At 35.3% G+C, this 14159-nt stretch overlaps 1 protein-coding gene across 1 annotated transcript; it reads right to left on the reverse strand.

Moving 5' to 3' along the window:
- Positions 1-7014: 7014 nt before the first annotated feature.
- On the reverse strand, positions 7015-13943 carry sec22c (SEC22 homolog C, vesicle trafficking protein). Its single transcript, XM_079862884.1, has 7 exons — positions 13756-13943; positions 12590-12801; positions 10067-10230; positions 9741-9920; positions 9522-9640; positions 8484-8549; positions 7015-8387 (listed from the first exon to the last, which is right to left on the reverse strand). The coding sequence occupies exons 2-7, from the start codon at positions 12769-12771 to the stop codon at positions 8187-8189; spliced, it is 912 nt and encodes a 303-aa protein (XP_079719010.1). The 5' UTR covers positions 12772-12801; positions 13756-13943; the 3' UTR covers positions 7015-8186.
- Between the last annotated feature and the right edge of the window lie 216 nt (positions 13944-14159).

Consider the following 14159-nt stretch of genomic DNA (forward strand, 5'->3'; position numbering starts at 1 on the left):
TAATTTAGTTATCGTTTTTAATGCGAACGGACCTTCACTTCTGGTCCTCAAATCTAATTGGCCAAGTGGTGAGAGGTGGCTTACTGCAGAGCCAATGGGAGGAGCTTGAAGGTTGAAATTAAAATGTACGTTACTCAATATCCAACGCATTCTCATCCATTCTTATTTTATTCTTTTTTAAATGTATTATTATTATTTTTATTCACATGCCCTCATAATCTTTAAAACAAAATAAGTTCCCATCCCTCTTCTCTGATGATGTTTACTGGCACGAGGGCGGGACAAATTGTCACTCACATGACATCACAGCAATAGCAAGCAACAACCATCCAATCAAATCCTGATGGACAAAATCAAATCCCACCCTACATTTTTTCATTTGAGAAGCAGTTTCACTCAGATTTACGTCTCAATAGGGAAGAAAAGACTACCGCAGCTTAAGTTTCGTGCTGATTTTATCTGAAGCAGTGTCACATTGGCAACTGTGATCTTGTTCCGAAGGTGCTCTGAATAGGCATCTTAAACTTCTCCGGAAGTAAAAGAGATGTTAGTTTCTCTATGACTACGCCCTCAAACCAGACCTGTGAGCGCCAACAGCAGAATCAGAACACCGGGACTGATCCTCTCATGCTTGTTTAACACAGAAATGAAATGGATCAGTGCAGTAGAGAGTGATCTGGGTCAAACCAAACATCTGCACTAATCTGTTGGACTGAAGGTGAGTGAATATTGCCAAGCTTTCAGTGCACCATTGCCAGGCAAGAGACAGCAACACTTGGAAGTGTAATGCCTGCACTGTTTTTCTTGTCCAGCATTACTCAGTGACCTACACCATTTTCCTTGGTCAGTATTGCCACTCTAAAAGGCAGCATTACTCGCAAAACTTTCCTAATCTCCGTAAATAAAGATCATAGCCTAAGAGGATGGACCAACAGAAGTGGTCATAAAGTTGAAATTACACTCATACAAGTCCAAGATCTCAGCTTAAAGGTGCTCCAAGCGATGTCACGTGTTTTTTAGGCCAAACAGCAAACATCTTCTCACTATCTGCTAGCTGCCTGTCCCCTGAACACACTGTAAAAAAACGCGATCTCTGTAGACAGCCCAGGCTCCACAAACGGCAAAACAAACTGGCCCAGCCTGGACCATGAAACACAACAAACAGTGTTCCAGCCAATAACCGATAAGAATGATTCGGGGGTGGGGGGTTAGTGCGTGTGCACATGAAGGGGGGTGTGGGCAGTGGAGGAGAGAGAAGCATGAAGAGGGAAGTTAGCTAGAGGAGAGATGTTCTAACAACGACTAACGTTAAAATGGTATATTCTTGAGAATTTTGATATGGCCGACACACGACCAAAGAGACGACGTTCCGATGAACAAATAACAAAGAAGAGGGAAAAGGAGAAGGAATGTGCAAAGTCCCGAATTTACATCGGAAAAGCATTCAAAAGGTAGCCTGACTACGTCAGACTTCTTACTTCCGCTCAATTTCATTTCGCTTCTGTACTCAGTCTGAGAGCGTAATAGCTTTCCGTTTTCCTCCGGCCTGAAAACAGCCGGGCCAATCAACGAACAGAGGGCAGGCTGAGAGCCGTGACGTAGACACTGATTGTACCGTGGATGCGTAGATTTTTACTTCACATAATCTGCAAAAGTCGCGCACAGCCATGTTCACTCCGGTATTTCGCTCGATGGTTTTGTTTTCGCATCATGTGTTTACAGTGGAAGTTAGATGGGCTGAGCATGCGCATAACACACGCCATAACCAAACGTTATGTGATTGGCTTACGGGTAACCAATGATTTTAAACTTCAGACAAGCGCCCCCCGTGAGAGAGAAAACACTTCTCTATTATGCCATTCCAGATTCTGTCTATGAAGCAAAGCGAAGTAGCAGAGTTTGGTATTACCAGGCTATTCAAAAGGTGCATGGCGAGAACTCCGCCGGCAGAAGGGCTTCCAATCCGAAATTCAGGTGGCTCTGTTTTTGCTGGACAGGTGGGAAAATCCAGTTTGGTTTCTCTAAATTCATGTTCATGACTGTTTCAGGAAGCACGGAAGGGAGGGGGAGGGGACGGGATGAGGAGGAGGGAGGGTCGAGCTAGCCTTTTGTTTGACAATACTTTGAACGTCAACAAGAAGTGACGTCACCCAACATTGCTTAGAGCACCTTTAAGTTTTAACAGTAAACCTCATTATCATATAAAGTCAACAGCAGTTTTTTTTATTTATTTACACACAACAGGTCATATGTTCAGTTCAAAAGAATCAAAAGAGAGGATATGAAACCTACATAGTAATACTAGCTGAACCCAAAGACATCTGACCTTTTTGTCTTTTATCTTTACCAAATCTTTACTTTTACCTTATATTAAACACATAAAGGTTTTTGAAAAGTAAACTAAACATTTTTAATCCATGTTCATTGTTGACAATCATCTGAGCCTATAAAACGTACACAGCTCCCTCAGCCTATAAGACACTATAGTTTTATACTGCCACCCAATGTTCTGATACATATATTACAACCCTACAAACACCATCTGATATGAATGTTTATAGTCACATGAATTATTACAAGAAAAATGTCTGCTCAAAGGCGATTAAAAAAATTCAAAACAATACAATTAAACTTTTATGGTCATAAGAAATTCTGAATGTGAATCTGAGACATTCTAAAACATATAGTTTGTTTGGAAACATATAGGCCTGGGGCCTGTACCATGATGGTAGTTGAACAAACTCAGGGTTACAGGATTAGTTTCGAGTTGAAACCAAACCAATCCAGCCAGGCTTTGTTGGTACCATGATGCTGATCACTCAGGCTTTGATCCTGAGTTTAGAAGTTTAGGTGTGACATCAGTAACAAACAGCCAATCACGTGCTGAGAAAGAGTGAAACTGCAGTTCATTTCTCACGAGAGAAGCGGCGCAATTCACTTCTCTCTTCTGCAGAATATTACGAGATTGAAAAATATTAAGAATTTAAACAAATTTACACAGCAAGAAGAAAATAGCTGTCTATGAAAGAGGACAACTAAAAGAAAAAGCCTTGCTATATCAGTGCAAGTAAAAGTTGTGAAGTTAATTTATACAGTTGATAAAGGTATAGAGAGAATTGAACATTTAAGCTCACATAGTAATTTTATAGCTTTATCTATTGATTCTAAAGCATATTTATATTTCCTTTATACATTTATTCATTTAAACTGCATAATAATGATTTATAAACTAAAATTGTACATGTGTGATTGATTAGGGGTATAAATAATATCTATATCATACAAAATTAATATTCTAAATAAGCATTAGGCTACTAAAAGCCAGTCTTTAAAAATAATTTGCTGTAGTGACCTTTAATTTGGAGTAGAAACAGGTGGAGTGACCATCGCATCAGACATGTGTCACTTTGCTCACAGCTGATTGATCCAAGTTCGGTTTGCAACCTCTTACCTGGAACATAACCTGCCCCGGACCAGGTTAGCCATGGAGTTACTATGGCGATGAACACCGCTAAAAGCCAAACCACTTTCATGGTGCCTAAAACCCAGGGTTGGCGCAAATTAAACTGAAACATATCAGGCTAGCCACCTAAACCGGCTTCATGCCCCTGGTTTCACAGACAGGTCTTAGATTAAGCCAGGATTAGGCCTTAGTTAAATTAAGACAATTAAGTAGCTTTTATAAATGTGCCTTAGAAAAAAAAACAATGGCACTGACATATTTTAAGATATGTCAGTTGAGTTGCTTTCAGTCAAGAGCCCAACTAAAGTAAACACTGACCTCCATAATGGTGACCTAAAAATGGCGATTCTTTCCTTCATTGATTCTGATTGTTAATATCAGATGTCTTCACTAAGGGTCAATCATCATGCAATTAATCACTTATCTCATTAACTTTAACACTGCTTCAGTGTTCATTTTAACACTCTGGACTCAAACTCTGAGGAGAGTCAATTTAACACTCTTTTTTTTGTGAACCTGCAGTGTCAACATGAATGTTTCTGAAACATCCCAGGATATTTAAAGGGGTGGTTCAGGATTTTCGACATCGGACCTCATTTTCAAGTGAGCCTGGTTGTTATTCATCAGTGGAGACAGTTTCCAAAAAAAATCATCCAGTCCTTACTTTTGGATAGTTCGCCTATGCTAGGCTAGCGCGAGTCAACGGTGCACATTAGCCTGCCATTAAAACAGTTTTACCCACTCCACAGTACACCAAAAGCAAATAAATTATAACGCCAGACTATCGATGTAAATGTCTGTTGAGAGAATAATGTTAGAAATCAAACTACCCTTTCATCACATTGTCAGCGGCAGGTAATACACTTGCGTGATTGTTATGTGGACCGGCTCTCTCGGTTTCCTAGGTAACCAAATATAACTCCGCCGCTGCTGTAGACTGCTTATAAATACAGGGAACAAATTATAACTAATGCAATGTGATGAAAGGATAAAGTTTGATTTCTAACATTATTCTCTCAACAGACATTTACATCGATAGTCTGGCGTTATAATTTATTTGCTTTTGGTGTACTGTGGAGTGGGTAAAACTGTTTTAATGGCAGGCTAACGTGCACCGTTGACTCGCGCTAGCCTAGCATAGGCGAACTATCCAAAAGTAAGGACTGGATAAATTTTTTTTGAAAACTGTCTCCACTGATGAATAACAACCAGGCTCACTTGAAAATGAGGTCCGATGTCGAAAATCCTGAACCACCCCTTTAAGCTAATTATCAAAATAACTTTTTTTTGAGTCAGCTATAAGTCGTCTAGGCCTAATTCAAAAAATTAACATACTACATAGCTTCAACCAGTAAAAATGCTCAAGCAAATCTTTTTGCCCAACAGCAAAATAACACAAACACACAGTGTACTAATAATGTTCAGCTGCTGATTTATATGAAATTTCTGAATCTGTTTTAGCAACAAACAAGTTCCAACATGTGAATAGTGCACACAAATCTGCTCACATTTTAGAGGACCTTAGGGTACGTTTACATGACAACGATGCACTAAAAACGGAAAGTTTTTCTTTGAACAGACGACAACGGATCCATGAAAACGACTAAAAATGCATGCCAGACAAGTAGTTGGCAGAGCACTCGCGCCAAACGCGCATGCCTATAGATTAAACACGTAATAAGCATTCACAGATTCACATTTTCATAGATGATAACGATATTGTTTTCAAAAACGTGCATTTTGAAACCGTTTTCAAAAGTTTGCGTTTTCAGGCCACCAAAACACCGTTGTCGTGTAAATGAATGGCCAAAACGCATAAAAAGTTTTCCGTTTTTAGTTGAAAACAGTGTCGTGTAAACGGCCCCTTAGTTGGTTGCTGGAGGTTCATGTTGGAAGAAGTTAAAAGAGCAGTTTTCCAGTGAAACAAAACCAATTCAAATGTCTATCTAAAAGTGTTTGTCCATTAAGCAGAATATAAGACGACAAAATTGCCATAGTCCTTGATAAAAGAAAAAGTTTTAAATGTATGCATCATCTGAATCAAATGTAGGATGTAAGACAATATTGGATACTATCGTAAGTGTTTAAGTAATAACCTCCAGCACCAATTACAGTTCACTGACAAAGAGGATTTATAAAAACATGGGTCACATATGCATGATATACAATTAATCTAAATACTGGTTTTCTCTTTTGTGCAACTAAACAATTAATCTACAACATGAAAAACTATTATTATAAAAATACATATCTCATAGATTCAACAAACACAGTACTTTGTGTATTATATGAGGAGTGAGTAAATATGTATCCATTAAAAAGGCTGAGAGCTGTGATCTCAGTAACTTTCAATCAAAAGCTCATTTTAAATGTAAAAATGTATCAAGAACCCATGATTGCAAATGGAACGTCACTTTACTTTTTCATGCTATCCTGAAAAGAAAACCTAGAAATCAGTCAATAGAAACAGAGCCCTTGCAGCACTATTATTACAATTAGCTTTAAATTGTTTAGATTGACACTTTAAAATGATCATACATACATTCTCATTCCACATTCCATTTTGATAGCTGTAATTCTATAATGTAATAAGGCATTGACAGATGAAAATACTGTAGCATACCACAGCACTAAATGTTATCCTCGACAAAAACTTTACATGCAAGCTGCTGCTACTACACAGCAAAATGACAACTTTGCACCAACCGTTAGAAGCACAGCTTGCTTGTAAAATTTTTGGAGTTTGACTATCGTTCAGATAATTATATCTACACTTATTACTTGCCTGCAAACTACTTCCGATGAACTTAAATTTTTCATGTGGATTGCTTGAGGAATAATAGCAAGTGCATGACATTAGCAATAAACAGAAATGCAGTGTACAATCTAGTGCTGTCAAATCAATTAATCGTGATAAATCACATCTACCATAAAAGTTTTGGTTTACATAATATATGTGTGTGTATATATATTATATATATGTGCGTGCGTGTGCTTATCTCTTGTCTGTGTATTTATACATGTATAAATAAAGTATATAAAAGTAGACGTGTGTGTGTATATACAGTATATATACACACACACACACACACACACACACTCTCATACCTGTGTGTGTGTGTGTGTGTGTGTATATGTGTATATATTAGGGCTGTCAAACGATTAATCGCGATTAATCGCATCCAAAATAAAAGTTTGTTTTTACATAATATATGTGTGTGTATGGTGTATAATTATTTTCTATATATAAATACACACACATGTATGTATATATTTAAGAAATATTTGCATGTATATACTGTGTATACATATTTATATTACATATAATTTATATTATATATACATATTGTATATATAAAAAACAAATTATTCTTAAATATATACATGCATGTGTGTGTATTTATATATAGAAAATAATTATACACCATACACACACATATATTATGCAAAAACAAACTTTTATTTTGGATGCGATTAATTGTTTGACAGCCCTAGTGTATATATATATATGTATATATATATATATATATATATATATATATATATATATATATATACACACACACACATAAACAAAAACTATTATGTTAGATGTGATTAATCGCGATTAATTGATTTGACAGTACAAGTACAAACTTAATATTCTGCGTCAGTGTAAAATGATATGACATCCTTATTAAGTGATAAAATATAAACTCAATAATAAGTTATCATCAAATTAATATGATCAAATTATAATACTGCCTGCTGCAAAATAAACAAACAAATGCTCTAGTGGTTTTTGTCCATGATTTGTATTTCATGAAGAATAATAGTGCAAATAAATAATTACATATGTAAACTAGGCTCTTTAAATAAACACTAAAATCTATACTAAATCTGTTTTTGTTAAGACTTGTAAGCTCCTGCAACTTTTTAAGCACCTGTTCTTCTTCTCTACATCTTGCCAACTTAATGAATGAATGCAGTATTATGATAATTTGTTGAAATGATTCCAGATTTATAGTCTTTGGACTGAGTATTATAGAAAGGCTACACAAAATTGTCTTGTGTAGAAAATGGCATAAGACCAACATGAATGTGCTTTGTATACAAATTATAGTGCTAATATAATACAAAGAAAATGAAGGTATTGTGGAGTATAGCCATAACTAAACGACACTGTCCAAAATAAAAAAAACAAAAGATCATGTTTAAGCTTAAAAAGATTGAAATAGCTAATGGCTAAATTTCCTTAATTTTTTCCTTCTAAATTACCCGATACTGATTCACTACCATGCCCACTTTAGGTAAATTACACGAAATTTTTGTGATTTTATAGTTTTATAACAATTAACCTGGCAACCCTTCCTACAAAAAAAAATTTAGTTTAAATTAGCTTAAACAATGGTAAGTATTCTTATTTTGCAGCAAATAAATAAAATAAAATTAAATAAAATTAACTTAACAGAAACAACAAACTGCTTGCTTCATGTCTGTTCATCAATTCCTCCATATTACACTCACAATATGTCATTAAAAACTTGATTTTTCATCAATGTATTTGAAGACCCCTGTAAAAAACGTCATTGCACTCACCATCCATGTAATACAAAATAAACATCATACCATTAGATCAAAGCAAGAGCTAAAGCGAAAATCAATGTCAGTTTACGTGAGCCACCAGTCCATGAGTAAAAAGTCTCCTCCATTCTGCTAGTATCTCACCCTATTGCTGAAGTCCTCATACTCCACAGTCCATGTTCCTGTCCAGCAGTTTGCGGTGGAGGGTTAGCAGCGTGGAGAGGCAGGCCACGGACATGTGGAAGACCAGCTGCCAGATGTTCCTCGGGCCAAAGAGAAAAGCATTGCATAAGATGATGAGAGTCAGGAGAGTGAAGGCTTTCAATTTCTTCTGGCAGGTATGGAACAAGTACAGGTGACACTGTGTAGGGAAGGAGACACAAATTTGAGTTAGGCAGCTTCGTGTGCGTTTACAGGTGTTATAAAATGCCACATGAAGAGTAGTAATGCAATTTACCTGGCAAACACAGCAGAGAAATGCCAAAAGAAAAGCCACCACATTCCACAAACCATCATAATCATCCTGTAAAAAATGGTGTCATGTCATAAATAAAAACTTAATCACTTAATTAATTATAATGAATCAATTGAATTATTAATTAATTACATATCAGGAGTTATATAGGGATTTTGTACCAGTGTTATTTTATTATTATTTATAGACTTAAATAATTATCTTGAATTAGCTTTTATTTTTACATTTTCATGTTGTTTTCATTTTAATTTTAGTTTACGTTTTAGTACTTTGCTATTGTCTTTTTTATTACTTTTAAAAAAAATCTATTTTTACTTTAACTTATTTTATATTATTTATATTATTAACATATATTTTTTTCAGCTTTATTTCCAATAATGAAAACAACTTATAAACGTTTTAGTTTAACAATAACAAAACAAATGGGATATGAATCAAGATATGAATCTCCTCCATCCCAAAAAAAAAGCATTACCCAAGATGCCACCCTTTTGTGGTATTCCTACATACATATGTCTGTTAGGCAAAAAAAAAGTGTACAAATATAATGACTTTATGTTGTGCCCACCTATACAGCTCTTAATAAACCAAGGATATCTGCTACTGCATGACAAGATTATTCAGTACCATATAATAGATGTTTTTTAATCAGTATTGGCCGATACTGGATATTTAATTGCATGCCTAATTTTATATTTAGATAACCTTTGAGCCATCTAACAATTGCTTAAAGATAACCTTTAAAAACAGTAATAATTTTATAACTGTTAAATATAAACTTAAGCAAAATGAATATATATATATATATTTTACATAATATACATTATAATGCCTAAATTCACTTGAACCATTTAAATAATCTGATTTTAGTTTTTAGTGTTTAATTTTTAATTTAGACAAAATAGTGTATATATTTACTTTATTTAGACAGAAGAGTATAAAATTTTGATATTGGCTATGTATTAGTTATCAGCCATAACATCTCTTAAATGAACACCTACATTAACAACACAGTGTTACCTGAAAGGTGTATTCAATAAGGTGAACACCACGTATAAGGTTGAGGGCAGCACACATGATGTTAAGAACCAGTGAGAGGATCCCTGGTGCTGAGATTGGTTCCAATCTCTGATTTTGACCTTTAAAATCAACAGAGATCAATAATCAGTCCAAACATATATGCCCAACTTAAGCTGCTGCAGCCCTTATGAAATAACTGCAATCGTCACTATAGCAAACCTGACGCAGCTGCTTGTTCTACATGCCCATTGGCTGCTCCATTGGTGAGTGCCACGTCCTCCATGGTGAGAACCTGAGGGGGGCTGGTCCTGAGGTCTTCCTGCACCTCGGCCAGGGTCACCTCCAGAGATGGACCCCCTTTCTGGTTATAATGCTGCTGGAGTTTTTGAATGGCACTATCTGAAATTAAACCATCAGACAAACATGAGCAGCTTATTAGTGCAATTGTTAATGTAATATCTTAAACTCAAGCTCTGTTTCATATCCATGGTTTAAATACACTTAATGAATCAAATCTATTCCTATGCATTTTTCTGTCACCTTACCAAACTCCAGAAATGGGTACGGCCTGCTTGCCAGGGTCACTGCAGAGTTGTCGAAGCATGCTGTGAATTCCCAGCGCAAGTCTTCCAAGAAGCAGAAGGCCGTGGCAGCGGGAAGACTCCATGCACATACGGTCATGTACGACACACCCTCGGATGAGAGGAAGCTACAACACACAGAGAGACCACTTAGTTAACAAATGAATTCACAGGACGGCCACCAATTTCCTTGGCTTATCCCAGACTCTGGAATGCAGGTACACAAGGCCAAACATTCTTATAGTTCCTGTATCTGATTTGGCAACACTTAGAGGTGTAACAGTACACTCATGTCACAAAATTCGGTTTGATACACGATGCTGATGAAAGACATATGATAAACTGTTCATTAAAATGCTAAATTTGGCATTACATCAGGAATGGACTTGAATAGGCTTGTATGTTGTCCTTCTCCCCCATTAACAGGGCAATGGTGACAGCAGAATAGAATTATTCATGATTCAGTTTACCTAAAAATTAGAGGTGGGCATAGATTAATTTTTTTAATCTAGATTAATCTAGATTAATTTTGAAATTAATCTAGATTAATCTAGATTAAAATGGCTCATTTGAATTCTGCCGAAGGCATTCAGAGTATGTGTGCTACCCAAATAATGACTATAAAAGTAAGTCTTTGAGAACGGGTTTCTCAAGCCAGGTGGTGCATTAGACCAGGGGCTCATCTCCTGTTTCCAAAATGCATCACAAACTGCTTGAGAAAGCTGTTCTACTCATAGACTGTAAAAGGTTACTACTGTACTGTTACCGTCCGTAGGCAACATTAGGTAGGCCTATGTTATTATCAACTACTATAGGCTATCAATTAGGGATGGGCGATATGGCCTAAAATCCATATTGTGATATACACTGCAGCCTCTTGCGATAACGATATTATAGGCTAATAAAACCATTTCAGAACAGGTTACACAGACCCTGCTAAACAACTGCTAAATGTTTTTTTTTTTTTTTTTTTTTGAAATGGTGTATGTAGTTTTGAGAACATATATTGTGCAAAACTGTAAGTATACAACATAATTTTGCAGATAAATAAAATTTAAGTACACTAGCTGCAGAGACTTAAGTAGGTCTAATGTTTATTATGGCTTGGAGCTTATGAAACCCCAAATTTAAAATTAGAATATTGTCTAACTGATGTCTTTTCAGTTAAAAAGAAACACAACAACGATTCTTAAAATCGGGCGCTTTTAATAAAAAGAGATTATGTGCTACACCACTCACTAAGATAGTAAGTTATTGGGAATAATACGCGCGCGCTGGTAGGCTATTCAGTGATATGTTTCGTTTTGAATTTGAGGTGGTAGAACGGATTAGTCGTGTGTTAACTTACCGAACTGTTACACCACACAGTCTACGTCGGACGGCTTAAATACAAACCAAGTCCAAATAATGGATGTTGCACGGATCTTTTACACCAGCTTTCACTTTCAGCCGTGTTTACTTAAGATGACGACGAATATGATGCGTTGCAGCCGGGTGTTCCTCGCGGCCGCGGGTAGATTGCGTCATCATAGCTTGTGTAGCTTGAGCCAGCTCCCAACGCTCCCAACCCAACTTGGAGAATAGATTAACGGCGATATTTTTTTTATCGCGCGATAAGAGTCTCGCGTTAACGCAGCGCGTTAACGCCGATAACGGCCCACCACTACTAAAAATACAAGATTATGACAGATATGCTTGTACTGGGTCCCTGATTACATACATTTAAAACATTTTTTAAATATTGTATTGTTTAAATTATGCATTTAATTTTTTGGTTACATTTTACAATAAGGTTTTTATAAGATAACATAATTTAACTACATTAGTTAACATAAACTAAGAATGAACAATACTTCTACAGCATTTATTAATCTTAGTTAATGTTAATTTCAACATTTACTAATACATTATTAAAATCTAAAGTTGTATTTTTTAACATTAGTTAGTGCACTGTGAACTAACATGAACAGCTGGATTTTTATTAAAACTAACTTCAACAAAGATTAACAAAAACAGTAACGAATGTATTGTTTATGGTTAGTTCTTGTTAGTTAATACACTAATACCTTATCGTAAAGTGTTACCAATTTTTCATTTATTCATAATAATACATTTTTATTATTTTCTTTTTTTAAAAGAGACCATGCACAATTTTTAACATAAATGTTAAATGTGCAATGTACCGGATTTAGACAGAGGCTAATTTACATCCACAGTACCTTTAAGTGACAAACTAACAAGACAAATTGATGGATGGTCAAATGTGAAACTCTCTGGGTTTACCCTATTTGATGCTAAATTAACTCTGTGTAAACTTTTATTTTTGGTGAACTGTGCACAACATTATTGCCGCTTTACTTATTCACTATTCACTGCTCATGAGCACAACTCTTCCTGGGTCACACATTGTGGGTTTGAAGCTGAAGCCTTTTGGTTTCCATGACCACTAAAAGACACAGAGTTGTCCACAAACAAGAGTGCACTTACTGAATGTTGAGTTCATGGCCCCTGACTGTCCCTCTCTCTGGTAATAAACATAGGGATTTTGAGATCACTTTCAGCTGTTGCTTTCTCTCCTGAAGTTCCTTGTTATGCAGGAAATCAGTGGAAGCGGAGAGAGGGAGTCCATCCCTGACCCGGACCACAAAGGCAAACAGGATCAGTGACATGCTCCTCGGAGGCTTCTATGAGAACACATCCTGAACACAAAGCAGATGGAAGATACAGATAATTATTAAAAATAACAACTACAAGCACATGTCTGTTGAGAAGAATCTTTCAAATGTATAGCCGCAACTGTGGATGTAAACTAAACTAGCAGTAAAAATGTAGGCTAGACATATCTACTCATGCTTTAATATTCATATTTTCACTTTATTATTGCTTATTTTGTAACACTTTACAATAAGGTTCCATTTGTTAACATTAGAGTGAACTAACACTGAAAAATACGTTTTAAGCATCGTATGTTAATTTCAACATACAAATTCATTATTAAAATCAAAAGTTGTCTCTAAATTTTATTTAATGGACATGGGCTAACATGAACCGTTGTATTTCAGGAAGTAATGGTAAGTAGATTAATAAATATTGTAACATAAATACTGGCTATTGTTAGTTAGTGCATTGAACAAAATCAGATTAAATTCATACAAAGGCACAATGTATATGTCTAAAAAACTAAGTTCAAGCATTTTAGCAAGAGTCTTTTGATCAAAACATTTATAAGATAATGAGAAATATATATTTAGTGAAGTGTATACAAACGTTTTACTGGTAGTGTATGTCTGCACTCTAAAGACCTAACGTACATTATTACTACTATCTGCTACTTATTTTACATGATATGCATATTATAACAAAATATTACATTACAGTTTAACATGGTTGATATTAAATGAATTTGAACGAAAGGTACATTAATTTTTTACAGTTTTAATAGTGAAAAGGAATCCACCACTGGTTTGTGACTGTACGATAGCGTAACCATTGGTTCCAACTTAACTGGACCACATTTGCAAAGTTTGGATATAAATTCCCATGGTGAATCATTAAATGTGGACTGGATTTTTAATTAAAATACAGTAGTTCAAATACACAGTCATTCTACAAGGCACTGCTAGCAGGTGCAGATGCGTTTTACCATCCCTTACCTTACGACAGCTCAATACATTTACACTGATTATGTCAAACAGTGAATTAAAAAAGCTCAGGTGTATAACAACTGTGTTTTAAAAATGTCTCAAAATAATGATTACATAGTTATTTATGACTTAATGATATAAAGACGCGACCAAGGGCTTTTTGTTTGTCTCTCTGAATTATGGGAAACAGGGAAGCCACCGGAAGCCGTTATTTCAAAATAAAAGTCCTTACATTACTGAAGATCAATTTCAAAATGTCAAATGCTGGTTTATGTGAATGTGTTCTATTTACAGAGAGCACAGATACAAAGTAAATAAATATGAAAATAGTAAATATATTTAATATTTTAAATATATTTAATATTAAAATAAATATGTAATATAAAACATTCTTTAAACAAATATATTTTCAA

Source organism: Squalius cephalus, assembly GCF_949319135.1.
Source record: "Squalius cephalus genome assembly, chromosome: 25".
Classification (NCBI taxonomy): Eukaryota; Metazoa; Chordata; class Actinopteri; order Cypriniformes; family Leuciscidae; genus Squalius; species Squalius cephalus.

Bases quoted from the DNA above. Each gene is read 5' to 3' on its own strand.
- sec22c (XM_079862884.1), bottom strand. From the start codon at position 12,771: ATGTCACTGATCCTGTTTGCCTTTGTGGTCCGGGTCAGGGATGGACTC. The intron at 9,921-10,066 runs GTAAGGTGACAG...GTTTAATTTCAG, and splicing joins GTACCCATTTCTGGAGTTTG to ATAGTGCCATTCAAAAACTC. The intron at 9,641-9,740 runs GTTTGCTATAGT...TTGATTTTAAAG, and splicing joins AGAACAAGCAGCTGCGTCAG to GTCAAAATCAGAGATTGGAA.